At 33.6% G+C, this 14353-nt stretch overlaps 1 protein-coding gene across 2 annotated transcripts in view; it reads right to left on the bottom strand.

Moving 5' to 3' along the window:
* Positions 1 to 14353, bottom strand: part of LOC149955605 (uncharacterized) — a 49652-nt gene that overhangs the window by 31113 nt on the left and 4186 nt on the right. Inside the window, exon 1 of one of the 2 annotated variants that reach the window (XM_090165331.1) lies at positions 3763 to 3812. The exons of the other annotated variant lie outside the window; for it this stretch is intronic. Within the exon in view, the coding sequence (XP_090021457.1) occupies positions 3763 to 3770 (8 nt within the window). The 5' untranslated portion in view covers positions 3771 to 3812. Of the gene's footprint in view, positions 1 to 3762; positions 3813 to 14353 lie in introns of those variants that run through there. 2 annotated transcript variants of the gene reach the window in all.

Below are 14353 nucleotides of genomic sequence, written 5' to 3'. Positions count from 1 at the left end.
ACTTATGTTATATGGAAATATTATCCCGGGATATGTTCGGGATACTCACTTCCGGTTATGTTATGACGTAATATTTTACACCGGAAGATTATCACTTATAAAGGAAGAGCTTTCAAACATCAGTATAGTTTTAAAAACTTGTCGAGGTTAACGTTAATAGTTAGTGTAGGGAGCTGTTGGCTCGATCTCGTGGCATGCAGGGCTTGCCACCACCCTCCTACGCATTGTAACCCGGCCACCTGAATTAATGGCTTCAAAAGTCGCTTGATGACTTAGGCCTAAGGTGGTGCCTTGGGTATTAGCCTAGCTGATTATATTGATTATTGATTATTTTCCCACCCTTTTGTATAATTTTGATTTAAAATAAACGCCTGTCTCTGTTTTTTACTGGTATTTTATTTGAAAAAACCTTAATAATAATAATAATAATTAGCTAGTTACCACTTTAGCCAAGTCATAGAGCGACCTTAAATGCCATTAAGTCAAGTGACCGAGTTACGTTGCGTTGGAGGGTGGTGACCAGCGCTTAATGTCACGGGTGCCAACACTTACTATAATCATTAACCTCTACAAAGAAAACCCCTTTATCCCGCGGGCGGGGAGATAACTCGCGAAACCCAACGTAGAAGGAGTTGTTCCCAATTTTCGCCCAGTGCCACAAGCTCGGATCGAACCCGGTTACTCTTACAGCGTGAAGATTCTATTCTGACATTTTCCGGGGAAAATCATATAGAGGGGCTCTTTCCTATTCAGTATGCTTAAAATAGTGACAGCTAGTGACGTAGAAATACATTCACATGGACTAACTACTCATTTAAGGATGATGATAAATCGTCACTATTTAATATATTTTAATAAATCTATTCCAAATGGCAGAGTTGACCAAAGTAAAGAAGACGAACGAATTGAAATAGCAAAAAACGCGGTATTTCGGCCGACAGGCTTTCTTAAAACAAATGACTTAAGAAAATTCCAAAATGAAATAAAAGATTACTAAGTGACACTTAAAAAATCGCGACATCTCTACAATTGTTTACAATATATGAATCTTCGAATATTTTAAACGAAAAACCACGCGAAAAAAGTTCAAAAAGCCAACGACTTGTAAATCTTCGTAAGAGACAATATGACATGGTGGGCGTGCAATTCGGGAAAAGGTTTGGAAGTTATACAGTATACCGTACACCATTAACGTTTAAAAAGGACCAAAGTAGGTGTATTTATGAGAATCAACCGAGCGTAAAATCCAGCAATATTCTTCCAATTTCAGCCACACGAAAATTAAAGTCAAAGGAAAAGCTTTTCTTCCGAAAGGAAACCTTTCGCGGATTATTTCCCCTTTAAAGCTGTTTAACGCCCACACGCACCACCGCAAGAAGAAGAATTGCAGATACGGATCTTTGTTTAAATTCTTTCGTGTCTTCCTTAGACAGTAGGAAACCGCAAAAATTAATTCTTGAAAAAAATGAACGTTCTCGTCGTTGGTTTATTTATAAACTGATTCTCTCTTCGTTGCACGTTTTTTTATCAGAGCCAAGTACGAACATACGAGGTATATATACACGAAAACGTAGCAAGTTATTTTATTTTGGTTGACTGGATTTGTGTAAAATATAGGCTCTTCATGGACTGGTTTAATTCTGGGAATAATACGTTGTGATTTGTTTACCGTTCTGGCGATATATCAATATGAAGTGAAATTGTTCTTTAAATATAGCTCTTGTTTTTATTGTTTACGGGTTCTTTTAACTGGATGCTTCTTTTCTTGGCTATACAATCCCGTTATTTTTGCACTCACAATCATCTTAATAAAACTACATAAAATAAATCTTTATGGCAGGTTTGTTATACTTTCAAAATTTTCCCGTTTTTAGTTTTGTATAATATATTTTTTTTAATATTATCCTCTCTTTTCTTTATAATCGGAATAATAATTTATATAGCTAGAGATTCGTTAAATATTATAAACAAGGAACCTTTATCAAATGTTGGTATCTATCGATAAGTCTAAGAAATTTGTGATTCATTTCCACTCCTCCGAATGCATTGGTGCTGTACGTTTATTGCTAAATTATTTATTCCAGAATGGTTGAATTCGTTGAACTGATCTGATTCTGCTATAAAACGGATTTTACACGACGTCGGTTGATATTCTTACCGTAGCTGGTGTTAATTTTTTTCAACCCATTCTATTTTCATTTCACGCGATTTAATATTTATACAGAAACGACGAGTAAACCAGAAGAAATAACGTATCCTTAAATAAAAATTAATTTTCACAGATATTATTTACCGCAAATGGAATTTAAAAAACCTCTATACAAAAAAATATCCGCAGTTTGATTAATTTTCATTTGTACTCTTTCACCTCTTCATTGTGGTTAGTTGAAATTGACGAGGGTCATTGGCAAGATGGTTCGTGTACTTGTCCAATTTTTCTTAAACAATACAAATGCAAACATATATTTGGAATTGCAATTTATCTTAAACTTGTACAAGTTCCAAATAATGCTAAAATAATTTCCATACGTGAAAAAAGAAAACGTGGTCGACCTCAAACGGCCCGTAAGGCTTTAGTATTGCAATAAAAAATGGGCAAATTTACTTTTAAAATTTACTTTTAATAATTTACTTTTAAAAGTCAATTAAAAATAACATAAAAATGTATATTCTTTTTCTTTATTAATATTTTATCTGGGGTCAAATTTTAATATTTGCGGCTTTTAAAAGTCGATTTGAGGCATTTTTCATCCGTGGACAAAAATATTTCATTTTTCGGTAAAAAAATCTTATTCTGCGGCGGGATTTAATTTTAAGTCTTAAAATAATAGTTTGATGATAGCTTTTCTAGAACTCGGGGAAACGGGTAAATTAATCGCCAAAATTTCAATGAATCTTAAAAAATTCGATTAATTTGTATTTATGGTGTTATTCGCAACTATTATACGATTTAATATGCCACAAATAAGTTTTTATTCGGATAATTTTCGGATATGGATATAAAAGAAATGAACGAAAAATGTTTCATCCTAACGCCGAGTCCTAAGCTTTTCGATTCAAAACGGATATATGTAAACTTTAGATATACCTGAATCCGGAAGGTTTTGAAATTAAACTTTAAATAAAATAGTTTGCAATTTAAATTTTGCACTTCGAAATGATATCAAAGGCAGATTGTTTTCTTACTAGTTGTTTAATTTATGATAGATGTATTCATTAATATACAGGGTGTTTTTTTTGTTCCAAAAAGTGATTTTTTTCAAAAACCATGTGTTCTAGAAAGTTTAAATTTGCACTGTACATTATACGTGCCGGGGGACACTTTCTACCAAAATTCCATCTAAATCAAAAAATATTTTCACGTGTTTTGAAAATTTAAATTTTAACCGCTAGGTGCTATAAGAAAATTGTCAACGAGAAAATTGTAGAGCGTCACCGAAAACGTACAAATAGCGTTGGCCCGGCAAAAATAGACGTCTTTTTCACTGAAAGAATACGACTTGAAAAAGTGACAAGTTGGGCAAGCTAAAATAACTTTTTTGAATTCCATTGGGAGAGTAGTGTAACTTTATGAAAGTCAGAAATTTGTTAATCTGGTGTATTAGTAATACACACGTTTCCCGTGTTCAACCTTGTAGGTTCATTTGTAACTTTTGTTGAGCACGCTAAATAAACCATTTCTTTTCATTTAAATTTAAATATTTTCAATTACAATGATAATAGAAAGTTAAATCAAAAATAGTTATTTAAAACTACTGGTACCTGTTCATAAAACGTTATCCAGGACAGGCATGAAATGCATAGTATCCCCTTCAGACTTTTCCACGATCTATTTCGTCACGTTCTAAGCTAACAGATTCGAGGAGACTGAAATAGAAGATGCTCCACTTTCGAAACATTAATGAAATGTGTCTGCTCGATACGAGCCAATCTGGGTCATTAATAATCGATTCACTTCGAACAAATTGAGAGGTCTTCTTCGCATAAATTTAGTCTATTGTTCTGCTCAGTTTTTTTTTTGGATTTAAGAAAGCCGACAAAGAACTTTCCTTATCTGTACAATTCAACGGCTTTTATTTTTAAATAATTTCCCGTTAAATTTAGATAATAGGGATGAATCAGGTGATCCTGTGGTGGTGGTACGTAGCCCGTGCTGTTTGAGGTCGTCAACGCTGCGGTATCTCAAATCTAAAATAAATCGCAGTTGCCCGCTAGGTATTTGATATTATAGAGACTTAGACCATTGAAGGCGTTTACGTATAACATATAACATATAACTGACTATTTTACACCTTTGTCGGACTGTATAGGTAATTATATAATCATTTGTTCCCCAAAGGGTGAATCGACTTTCCTCTATATTTACTGACCTAAATTGCCCGTTATTATTAGCCAAACTTTTACCCGTATACACTAATTACATAAAAGGTGATGATCTCAATTTCTACGGGTTATTTCATTCGGGGTGATCAGTATCAAGTTGGACACGGCCGTCGCGACACTCTGCTAAAGTAGGAGCGTGCCTTTTTATGACACTATTTTTCTTTTTTTTTAAATATTTGAGTTTTGAGTAATTACAATAAATATAAAAATCGACGCTCATCTCCATTCACAATCATTAAGTGCTGCTCATCTCTTTTCACGCTCATAAAGTGCTGTTTAGATCCTTTAATGCTCATTAAATGCTGCTCCTCTCCTTTCACACTCATTAAGTGCTGTTCATCTCCTTTCATGCTCATTAAATGCTGCTCCTCTCCTTTCACACTCATTAAGTGCTGCTCATCTCTTTTCACGCTCATAAAGTGCTGTTTAGATCCTTTAATGCTCATTAAATGCTGCTCCTCTCCTTTCACACTCATTAAGTGCTGTTCATCTCCTTTCATGCTCATTAAATGCTGCTCCTCTCCTTTCACACTCATTAAGTGCTGCTCATCTCTTTTCACGCTCATAAAGTGCTGTTTAGATCCTTTAATGCTCATTAAATGCTGCTCCTCTCCTTTCACACTCATTAAGTGCTGCTCATCTCTTTTCACGCTCATAAAGTGCTGTTTAGATCCTTTAATGCTCATTAAATGCTGCTCCTCTCCTTTCACACTCATTAAGTGCTGCTCATCTCTTTTCACGCTCATAAAGTGCTGTTTAGACCCTTTAATGCTCATTAAATGCTGCTCCTCTCCTTTCACACTCATTAAGTGCTGCTCATCTCTTTTCACGCTCATAAAGTGCTGTTTAGATCCTTTAATGCTCATTAAATGCTGCTCCTCTCCTTTCACACTCATTAAGTGCTGCTCATCTCTTTTCACGCTCATAAAGTGCTGTTTAGATCCTTTAATGCTCATTAAATGCTGCTCCTCTCCTTTCACACTCATTAAGTGCTGCTCATCTCTTTTCACGCTCATAAAGTGCTGGTTAGATCCTTTAATGCTCATTAAATGCTGCTCCTCTCCTTTCACACTCATTAAGTGCTGCTCATCTCTTTTCACGCTCATAAAGTGCTGTTTAGATCCTTTAATGCTCATTAAATGCTGCTCCTCTCCTTTCACACTCATTAAGTGCTGCTCATCTCTTTTCACGCTCATAAAGTGCTGTTTAGACCCTTTAATGCTCATTAAATGCTGCTCCTCTCCTTTCACACTCATTAAGTGCTGCTCATCTCTTTTCACGCTCATAAAGTGCTGTTTAGATCCTTTAATGCTCATTAAATGCTGCTCCTCTCCTTTCACACTCATTAAGTGCTGCTCATCTCTTTTCACGCTCATAAAGTGCTGTTTAGATCCTTTAATGCTCATTAAATGCTGCTCCTCTCCTTTCACACTCATTAAGTGCTGCTCATCTCTTTTCACGCTCATAAAGTGCTGGTTAGATCCTTTAATGCTCATTAAATGCTGCTCCTCTCCTTTCACACTCATTAAGTGCTGCTCATCTCTTTTCACGCTCATAAAGTGCTGTTTAGATCCTTTAATGCTCATTAAATGCTGCTCCTCTCCTTTCACACTCATTAAGTGCTGCTCATCTCTTTTCACGCTCATAAAGTGCTGTTTAGACCCTTTAATGCTCATTAAATGCTGCTCCTCTCCTTTCACACTCATTAAGTGCTGCTCATCTCTTTTCACGCTCATAAAGTGCTGTTTAGATCCTTTAATGCTCATTAAATGCTGCTCCTCTCCTTTCACACTCATTAAGTGCTGCTCATCTCTTTTCACGCTCATAAAGTGCTGTTTAGATCCTTTAATGCTCATTAAATGCTGCTCCTCTCCTTTCACACTCATTAAGTGCTGCTCATCTCTTTTCACGCTCATAAAGTGCTGTTTAGATCCTTTAATGCTCATTAAATGCTGCTCCTCTCCTTTCACACTCATTAAGTGCTGCTCATCTCTTTTCACGCTCATAAAGTGCTGTTTAGATCCTTTAATGCTCATTAAATGCTGCTCCTCTCCTTTCACACTCATTAAGTGCTGCTCATCTCTTTTCACGCTCATAAAGTGCTGTTTAGATCCTTTAATGCTCATTAAATGCTGCTCCTCTCCTTTCACACTCATTAAGTGCTGCTCATCTCTTTTCACGCTCATAAAGTGCTGTTTAGATCCTTTAATGCTCATTAAATGCTGATCCTCTCCTTTCACACTCATTAAGTGCTGCTCATCTCTTTTCACGCTCATAAAGTGCTGTTTAGATCCTTTAATGCTCATTAAATGCTGCTCCTCTCCTTTCACACTCATTAAGTGCTGCTCATCTCTTTTCACGCTCATAAAGTGCTGTTTAGATCCTTTAATGCTCATTAAATGCTGCTCCTCTCCTTTCACACTCATCAAGTGCTGCTCATCTCTTTTCACGCTCATAAAGTGCTGTTTAGATCCTTTAATGCTCATTAAATGCTGCTCCTCTCCTTTCACACTCATTAAGTGCTGTTCATCTCCTCTCACACTCATTAAGTGCTGTCCATCTCCTTTCATGCTCATTAAGTGTTGCTCGTCTCCATTATCGCTCATTAAGTGCTGCTCATCTCTTTTCACGCTCATAAAGTGCTGGTTAGATCCTTTAATGCTCATTAAATGCTGCTCCTCTCCTTTCACACTCATTAAGTGCTGCTCATCTCTTTTCACGCTCATAAAGTGCTGTTTAGATCCTTTAATGCTCATTAAATGCTGCTCCTCTCCTTTCACACTCATTAAGTGCTGTTCATCTCCTCTCACACTCATTAAGTGCTGTCCATCTCCTTTCATGCTCATTAAGTGTTGCTCGTCTCCATTATCGCTCATTAAGTGCTGCTCATCTCTTTTCACGCTCATAAAGTGCTGGTTAGATCCTTTAATGCTCATTAAATGCTGCTCCTCTCCTTTCACACTCATTAAGTGCTGCTCATCTCTTTTCACGCTCATAAAGTGCTGTTTAGATCCTTTAATGCTCATTAAATGCTGCTCCTCTCCTTTCACACTCATTAAGTGCTGTTCATCTCCTCTCACGCTCATTAAGTGCTGTTCATCTCCTCTCACACTCATTAAGTGCTGTTCATCTCCTTTCACACTCATTAAGTGCTGCTCATATCCTACCACGCTCATAACGTGCTGCTCATCTCCTTTAATGCTCATTTCTTTTCACGCTCATTGGGTGCTGCACATCTCTTTTAATTTTAGCATTTTTCAAATACCCGAAGACATTTTTTTAACTATAGATTTGTTTTGGTAAACGATGTTTATTAAATTGCACAATTTTTCGACTTCAATCTAATTTTTACATGCAAAATTCCCAATTTTTAAAACTTCATTTACCAGAAAAGAAAACATAAGAGTTTGGTACCCCCCAAAATATTAATTGGTTTACTACTTAAAACAAAAAATAGCCATTTCAAAATCCGTCAGATTTGCTTCAATACCTTATTCAAATTTTATTTATAAATATTCTAACTTAAAAATCCTTCAATCTTAGTTTTATATGTATTGACACAAGATCGAAAATTTTTGTTTGTGGGTGCATGGCTAATCGCATCATTCTATAGTGGAAATTTATTTTGTAAAAATATAAGTAAGTAAAATTTGAAATTTTCACAATTATCTATTTATAACATTTTTAATTTTTTAAACCATTACATTGCGCAAAATTTAACTTCGTACTCTTGCATATTAAAAGTGGACAAATCCATCAAAACGTTTGATTTGATTTGATTTGAAATATGCCACTAAAGATCGATATTATATTTCGCCTAACTCAAAATCGTCGAATCATTGATATCGGTATAATTATATTTTAAACAAATTTTAAATTTTGCTACGACCTTTCCGAGTTCGATTTTTTTACATCTTAATCATAAAAATGCCTAATCAAGCGAAACCAAATCGTAAAAACTTCAGTTTCAATTCGGAAATATCGGTTTCCGCTTTGTAACGCACTGAGAGACGCGTCCCAACGCGGAGATGGAACCTTATCGCGGCGAATTAGCGACTCTATCGCGGGAAATTAATTATCCACAAGCACTACCTGCCAAGTGACACTCATTAGCGACTGGGACCTCGTACGGAAGAACGAGCGTCCGCACTACCCGCTCCGAATTGGGCCTTTCGCATTCCTTTCCGTTACAGGGCGTGGTTGAAGAACCTCGACTGCACCCAGAGAAAAACCTCGCGAGGTTCCCTGCTATCTGGGAATGGCGCTGCGGTAGTGGCGCTGGATACCCGCTATTTTCTCGCGTGTTCCGAATAAAAATAACCATTGACGAACCCCCTCATTTATCTTCTCGGCTGCCATCCAACGAAGCTTAGAAGTTATTCAAATATTTTCCGCTTTTTGCGAAAACGTTTCAGGGCTAGACGAACTTTCTTAAAGAGCTACACCCATGTGGGAAAATTTCAAGAAATGGACAATAGCGCTGTTCTGTATTTGTTTAAGACTTTGCCAAATATTACGCGATCTGTAAATGTTTTAAAATTTGCCTGTAACTGACAAAGTTTACATTAATTATTTTCCAAATGAACCACTTTACTATGAAATTTTAAATGACAACAGGTTCTAATTTTATTAGATAATTCGTTTAGAGTAATTTTACATAAATGTGTATTGTTTTTTAGCAAAGAGGCCAGTCGCTTAAGAGAAATTTGTACCTCGTATTTCTCATGATTGTCAAAGTTTTTCTTCGATTTCGAAAGATTTGTTTCAATTTCCAGTTATATTTTGATTTAAAAAATTAATCTTTCAATTTTCAGTAATTTTACGATTTCAAAAATAATCTTGGATTTTTCAGATTTTTTGTCGAAGCCATAATTTCAATGCTTTTTTAATGGTTATTAAGAATTTCCCAGAGTTATAAAGATTGCTTTGGATTCCAAATGATTTTATAATTAAATAAATTATATAAATTTTTAAAATTCATATAATATTTCTCAAGGATTTTTATGGATTTTTTCTAATTACTTTTGATTTGCTAAGATAATTTCCTATTACTTTTCTAAATAACGGATTTCTTGATATTTTGAAAAAAAATTGGAAATTTTACCAATTTATTGAATTTTAGAAATCTGAAATTGTTTCTAAATGTATACCCGATTTCTATAATTTGAACAATAAAAAAATAAAAAAACGCAAAATAAAATATGCACTGAGAAAAAGGCACCCGGAAATCTGTTATGAGGGATGTTTTAAGAAATTCTCATTACATTACGCATAATTTTCCAAAAATAATTTTTCTGGTTTTCGTTCACTCTTCGATCAAATTACTATCCTAATTTACAATTGCCAAAAGGAAATCCCGCATTTGGGCCTTATTCGCTTGAAAACAGCTGGTGATTTTATGCTAGTCGTGAATGAGATCCATTTAACTAAATTAGGAAATTTCAAAATGCTGTCAACATGTTTGAATTTATTTTAATTGAAGAGTTGGAAATGATTGTCGTGGGTTTGTGAAGACGCTCATCTATCTATTACAAATTTCTTCGACCTACGAACGACATACAATTAATGATCGCATTAATTTTTCAAGGTCCTAAAATTTAAGCGATTTCATTAATTAAATATCATTAAGGACCAAACTTCTAATATACAAACCATATAAATCATGTCTACATTTTGGAATAAAATTATCCATTTAAATTTAGAAGCTCTTTTGGTTTCATTAAAAATATAAAAATATTTGCCGAAATTTTTTTTCAAATTTCAAATTGGGATTTGTTTTTGCAGGATAATGAAACATATATAAAATTGTCGTTACAGATTTGAAACTGCGAGCTCAAATTTGTTTTTGATTTAATTTTACTTAATTAAATTAAATACTTAAAGAATCCCCCTTTTTCTTTACAATTGTTTTTATTTAAAACATCTGCATTACGAACTACCTATCAAATATCATTTTAAAATATTGGTTTCTATTTAGCTTTTAAACTATAAGATTATTGATCTTTTATAAATTTTGATTCGCTTAAGAACTGTACCCCAAATATTTCATGGCGCCAAGATTCTTTTGGAGACATTTTTTATATAAAATGTTTTTTTAATTCCATATTGCGGTGTCTGACGGGAGCTCTTATATCATTATTATTTGACGATTGTTTTTAAAACGGCTCTAACCTGTTTTAAATTATTTTATATTCCAATTTGCGCGTTTCAAATTTACATTTATAATGATTTAAAGGTTATTATTAAAACTAACAAATTGCACTAGCTAAATTTTTGAACTGTTCGACATTTTACAGGGTTAAAGATATAAAAATTATAACATTTTATTAAAATAACATAATAAGAATAATTTAAATTGAAATCGTGTTAAAAAACTTGAGATTTCACTACTGCACATTAAATTTTCAACCATGTGTACGAGTAGAATAAAAATAAAAATAATATGAATTGTGAGGAACATTCAACCTTCCTTAAAATCTCCAATTGAACACAGTGTCTTAAAAATATACAAAATTTGAACATCTTTTTTAAGAGATAGTTTTCTTTATTAAAAAAGACAATTTAAAAATTTAGAAATAGCGCGGTATAACCTAAATTGATTTGCATTATCAATCCATAACTTTATGTAGTTTTCTTTTAAATTTTAAACAATGAAATAATTGAATTATTCGTAAGAATAAAATCTCGTTTTTAGCATACATTTGGAATGATCATTCGCGATATTTCTTTCAACAATGAAGGCCCTATTTTCGAATGGATGACCTAGAGAATCACGCTTTCCTTCGCCGGGGAAAAGGAAGCAAATTCAAAAATTGTATTCCTCAAAGTGGATTAAATATTTAAAATAGAACGCGCGTTTAAGTGAAAAATGTAAATCGAAATCACGATGCAAAAAACGTTTTGTCGAGATTGAGAAAAAAAGGCAACGTAGGATGTTATCTTGTTGTAATCTTTATCTTCAATGCGGGCTAGTTGTCTTATTTTGGACGTGTTTGGAAGTTGTTGAGCCGGATTAAAGACATTCCACGACTGGCTTCTTTAAACAAAAAAAACCTTGATGGGAGGAAAGAAAAATCCGTAACCTCAACTGGTAGCACTAGGGAAACGGAAAGGCTGTTCCGCGTTCCTAATAAGACCTAACAGCCCTTAGCTTTTTCACCAAGTGTCAGCTTAGGTACGTTTGTGAAACGGGTCCTCCGAAAGGGGCAGTGGGAAAGCTCTTCTAACACAAGATAGAACCAGGGCATCACGCGTTTGAAAGAAAAAATACAGGTTTTTAAGCATTAAGGTCAAAATAAAGTCACGTGACTTCTTCATTGGTAACTACGGCACCGTGCAAACACACCAACGGATTTTAATATTTCGGGTTGATTGACTGTGCTTGACTAAACCGTCTGGTTTGGAAGGGCTGAATTCTCTCCATTACGAAACAAATCGCGTGTTGCCAATATCGATTTGGTCGCCATTCCGCGGTTTCCCAACAATTCAATCTTTTGACAAGCTACAATTTTGTTCATCAATTTACGGTAAAATCAGGAACTAATGGATCAACGGGTATTCTCTCGTCTTTGATGCTAAAAAGGTTCCAATTGACAAGCCTTCGTGTTTCTCTCGGGCAATTTGAAATTTTAAATCGGTGTCAATAAGTCTATATTGATAAAATATCTATGGAGTAACTATAACTTTCGCAATTTTGTCTTTTTATATATTACCATATTTATGTCATAGAAATATAATTCAAAACGTGAATTCTAGTATCGGTAGTTAAATTGATAGTGTCTCAAGTTTAGGGAGACTAAAGCTCCGGTGAAAAAAGTGTCTTTCAATCTTTTTTTTACACAAATTACTATCATTTGGGTATCCGGCCCCCAATATACATGAAAGACATATAACGATTTTTTAATTAAAATGATTGAAAACAGGCTTTGTACGATAGTGATCTTGCTCTAGAATGGTTTAGTTGGGGCCCTATTTTTAGGAAAATGTTCAACGTCCCTAGGTGTGAGCCTACTTGGTCTAATGTTTAATCCTCCATTGGTGTACATACTCAAGCGTCCCCTCAAACACCCTAGCAACACCACTGAGTAACGGTATATTAACCGTTATGAAATAAGTCAACCTATATAAATGACACGCACGTTGTTGTCGATTATTTAATTTCAAAATTTTTATTTAAAGGGCGTTGTGGTATTTAAAATCGGTGATCCTGATGTAATATTAATTTAATATTAATCTATTTTCTTAATTATAGTTATTATATTATAATTTCTATAAAATACGATTTTCGACAGTACAAAAGTAAAATTATGTAATTGATTTGAACTGTTATAATAATATTAAAAATAAAAAATATACCTTTAATCTATATGATTATTTTTCTAATATCAGATAATCTAGATGAATTTTAAACTTTGCTTCAAACTTTATCAAAAGAGAAAATTTAAACGTAAGTGCATCTTTCAACGAAATAAGCTAAAATAAATTGTACAATGGCTATTCAGCCGTTAAAAGTAATGTTCCAATTTAAATAAATAAATAAATAAATAAATCTAAATAAAACTTTGTACTAAATGTCTATTTCTGAATTTCATAATAAAGATTTCTTCGACGCCTCATCAATTAAAAAATACAGAAATTCGATTCATAAGTTTGTTTAATTCAATCTAAAACTGATTTTACTATTTATTCTCCACAATTAATTTATCATTTTTATATTTAACGGATAATGGAATTAGGCATTCAATGGGAATTGTGTAAGATTAAGCTCAAGTCAATGTCCCCGCCACACAATGATTTGAGCAGTTTCAAGTAAACCAAAGGCGACACCGCCGATAAAAACCTTACGGAAGTATATTAGCTAGAAATTCTCAAAATTTCACGCTTAAATTATTTAATGAAGGATTAATTCTACTTATTCAAGCAAAGCATCTTCGATTATTTTACCTCAACGGATTTCAAGCGCTGTTGACCTGACGTAATCAAGTTCCAAAAAGATTATATTTGCCTCGTAAAACTCAGCAAAAAATTATAGAAACAGATGCAGTTTTCACATTTTTATCGACATTTAATGGTATTTTGTGGCGGCACTGAAGATATTTTACATCTTTGTTCTTATTCCTAACCAACTTACTTCCTTCTAACGAAAATCCAATCACCGAAATTAGATTCAACTGGAATGAATCTGCATCCAATTCTGTTTGTAAGATGAAATCGAAATAAAGTTCCATTTCATACACATTAATTTAATAAAATATAAAACATTTTCGTACTAACAAAGCGGGTTCAAAATTATGAATTTTAAAGGAGAATCAAATTAAAATTAAAATTAAATTGACCTTCTTTATATAAAAGTAAACAAAAATGATATTCTATTATTTAGTGTGTTGCGGAATCGAGATGACTTGATAAAACACGTTAAACTGAACCCACTAACACAAATTCGTAATTTATTGACGACTGTTTTGTTTTCAATCGTAAAAAAATGGTAAGATTATATTTTGATTTGAACCACTTTCACAAAATTACAACTCGATCCATTTATTTACTAATTTCAAATGATTTTATGGAAATTGTAAACCAATCTCATTAATATTTAATTCTAAATTTTAAAAATTTTAATGATTCCGAATAAGATTTCTTTAGACTGAGCAAAAAAAAATACCCAATTTGGAATTTCGAAAGATTGTTAAAACCTCCACCGTTTACTTTAACCTTTGAACCTTTCTTTGTTGAGGGTTTAATTCCCCTTAAAAGAGCTTAATGGTTCCCATAACTTTAACATAATAGTAGTTATTTAGATATTTTTGGTTCAAGGCCTTTGACAACAGCTAAACTTCATTGTAGCAGAAACCTGCTCCTTGAAACAATCGGAATGCAATAAAATGTCTGACTATAAAGATGCGTGTCTACCTGTACGACCTTGCTTAAGCCCAGAAAGGAAGACGACTGTCTTTTCAATCCTTACAATTCC

The sequence above is a fragment of the Leiobunum rupestre genome, chromosome 2 (assembly GCF_980474605.1).
Source record: "Leiobunum rupestre chromosome 2, qqLeiRupe1.1.hap1, whole genome shotgun sequence".
Classification (NCBI taxonomy): Eukaryota; Metazoa; Arthropoda; class Arachnida; order Opiliones; family Sclerosomatidae; genus Leiobunum; species Leiobunum rupestre.
Note: the sequence above shows the minus strand (reverse complement) of the source record. Positions and strands in the feature narration are given on the sequence as shown.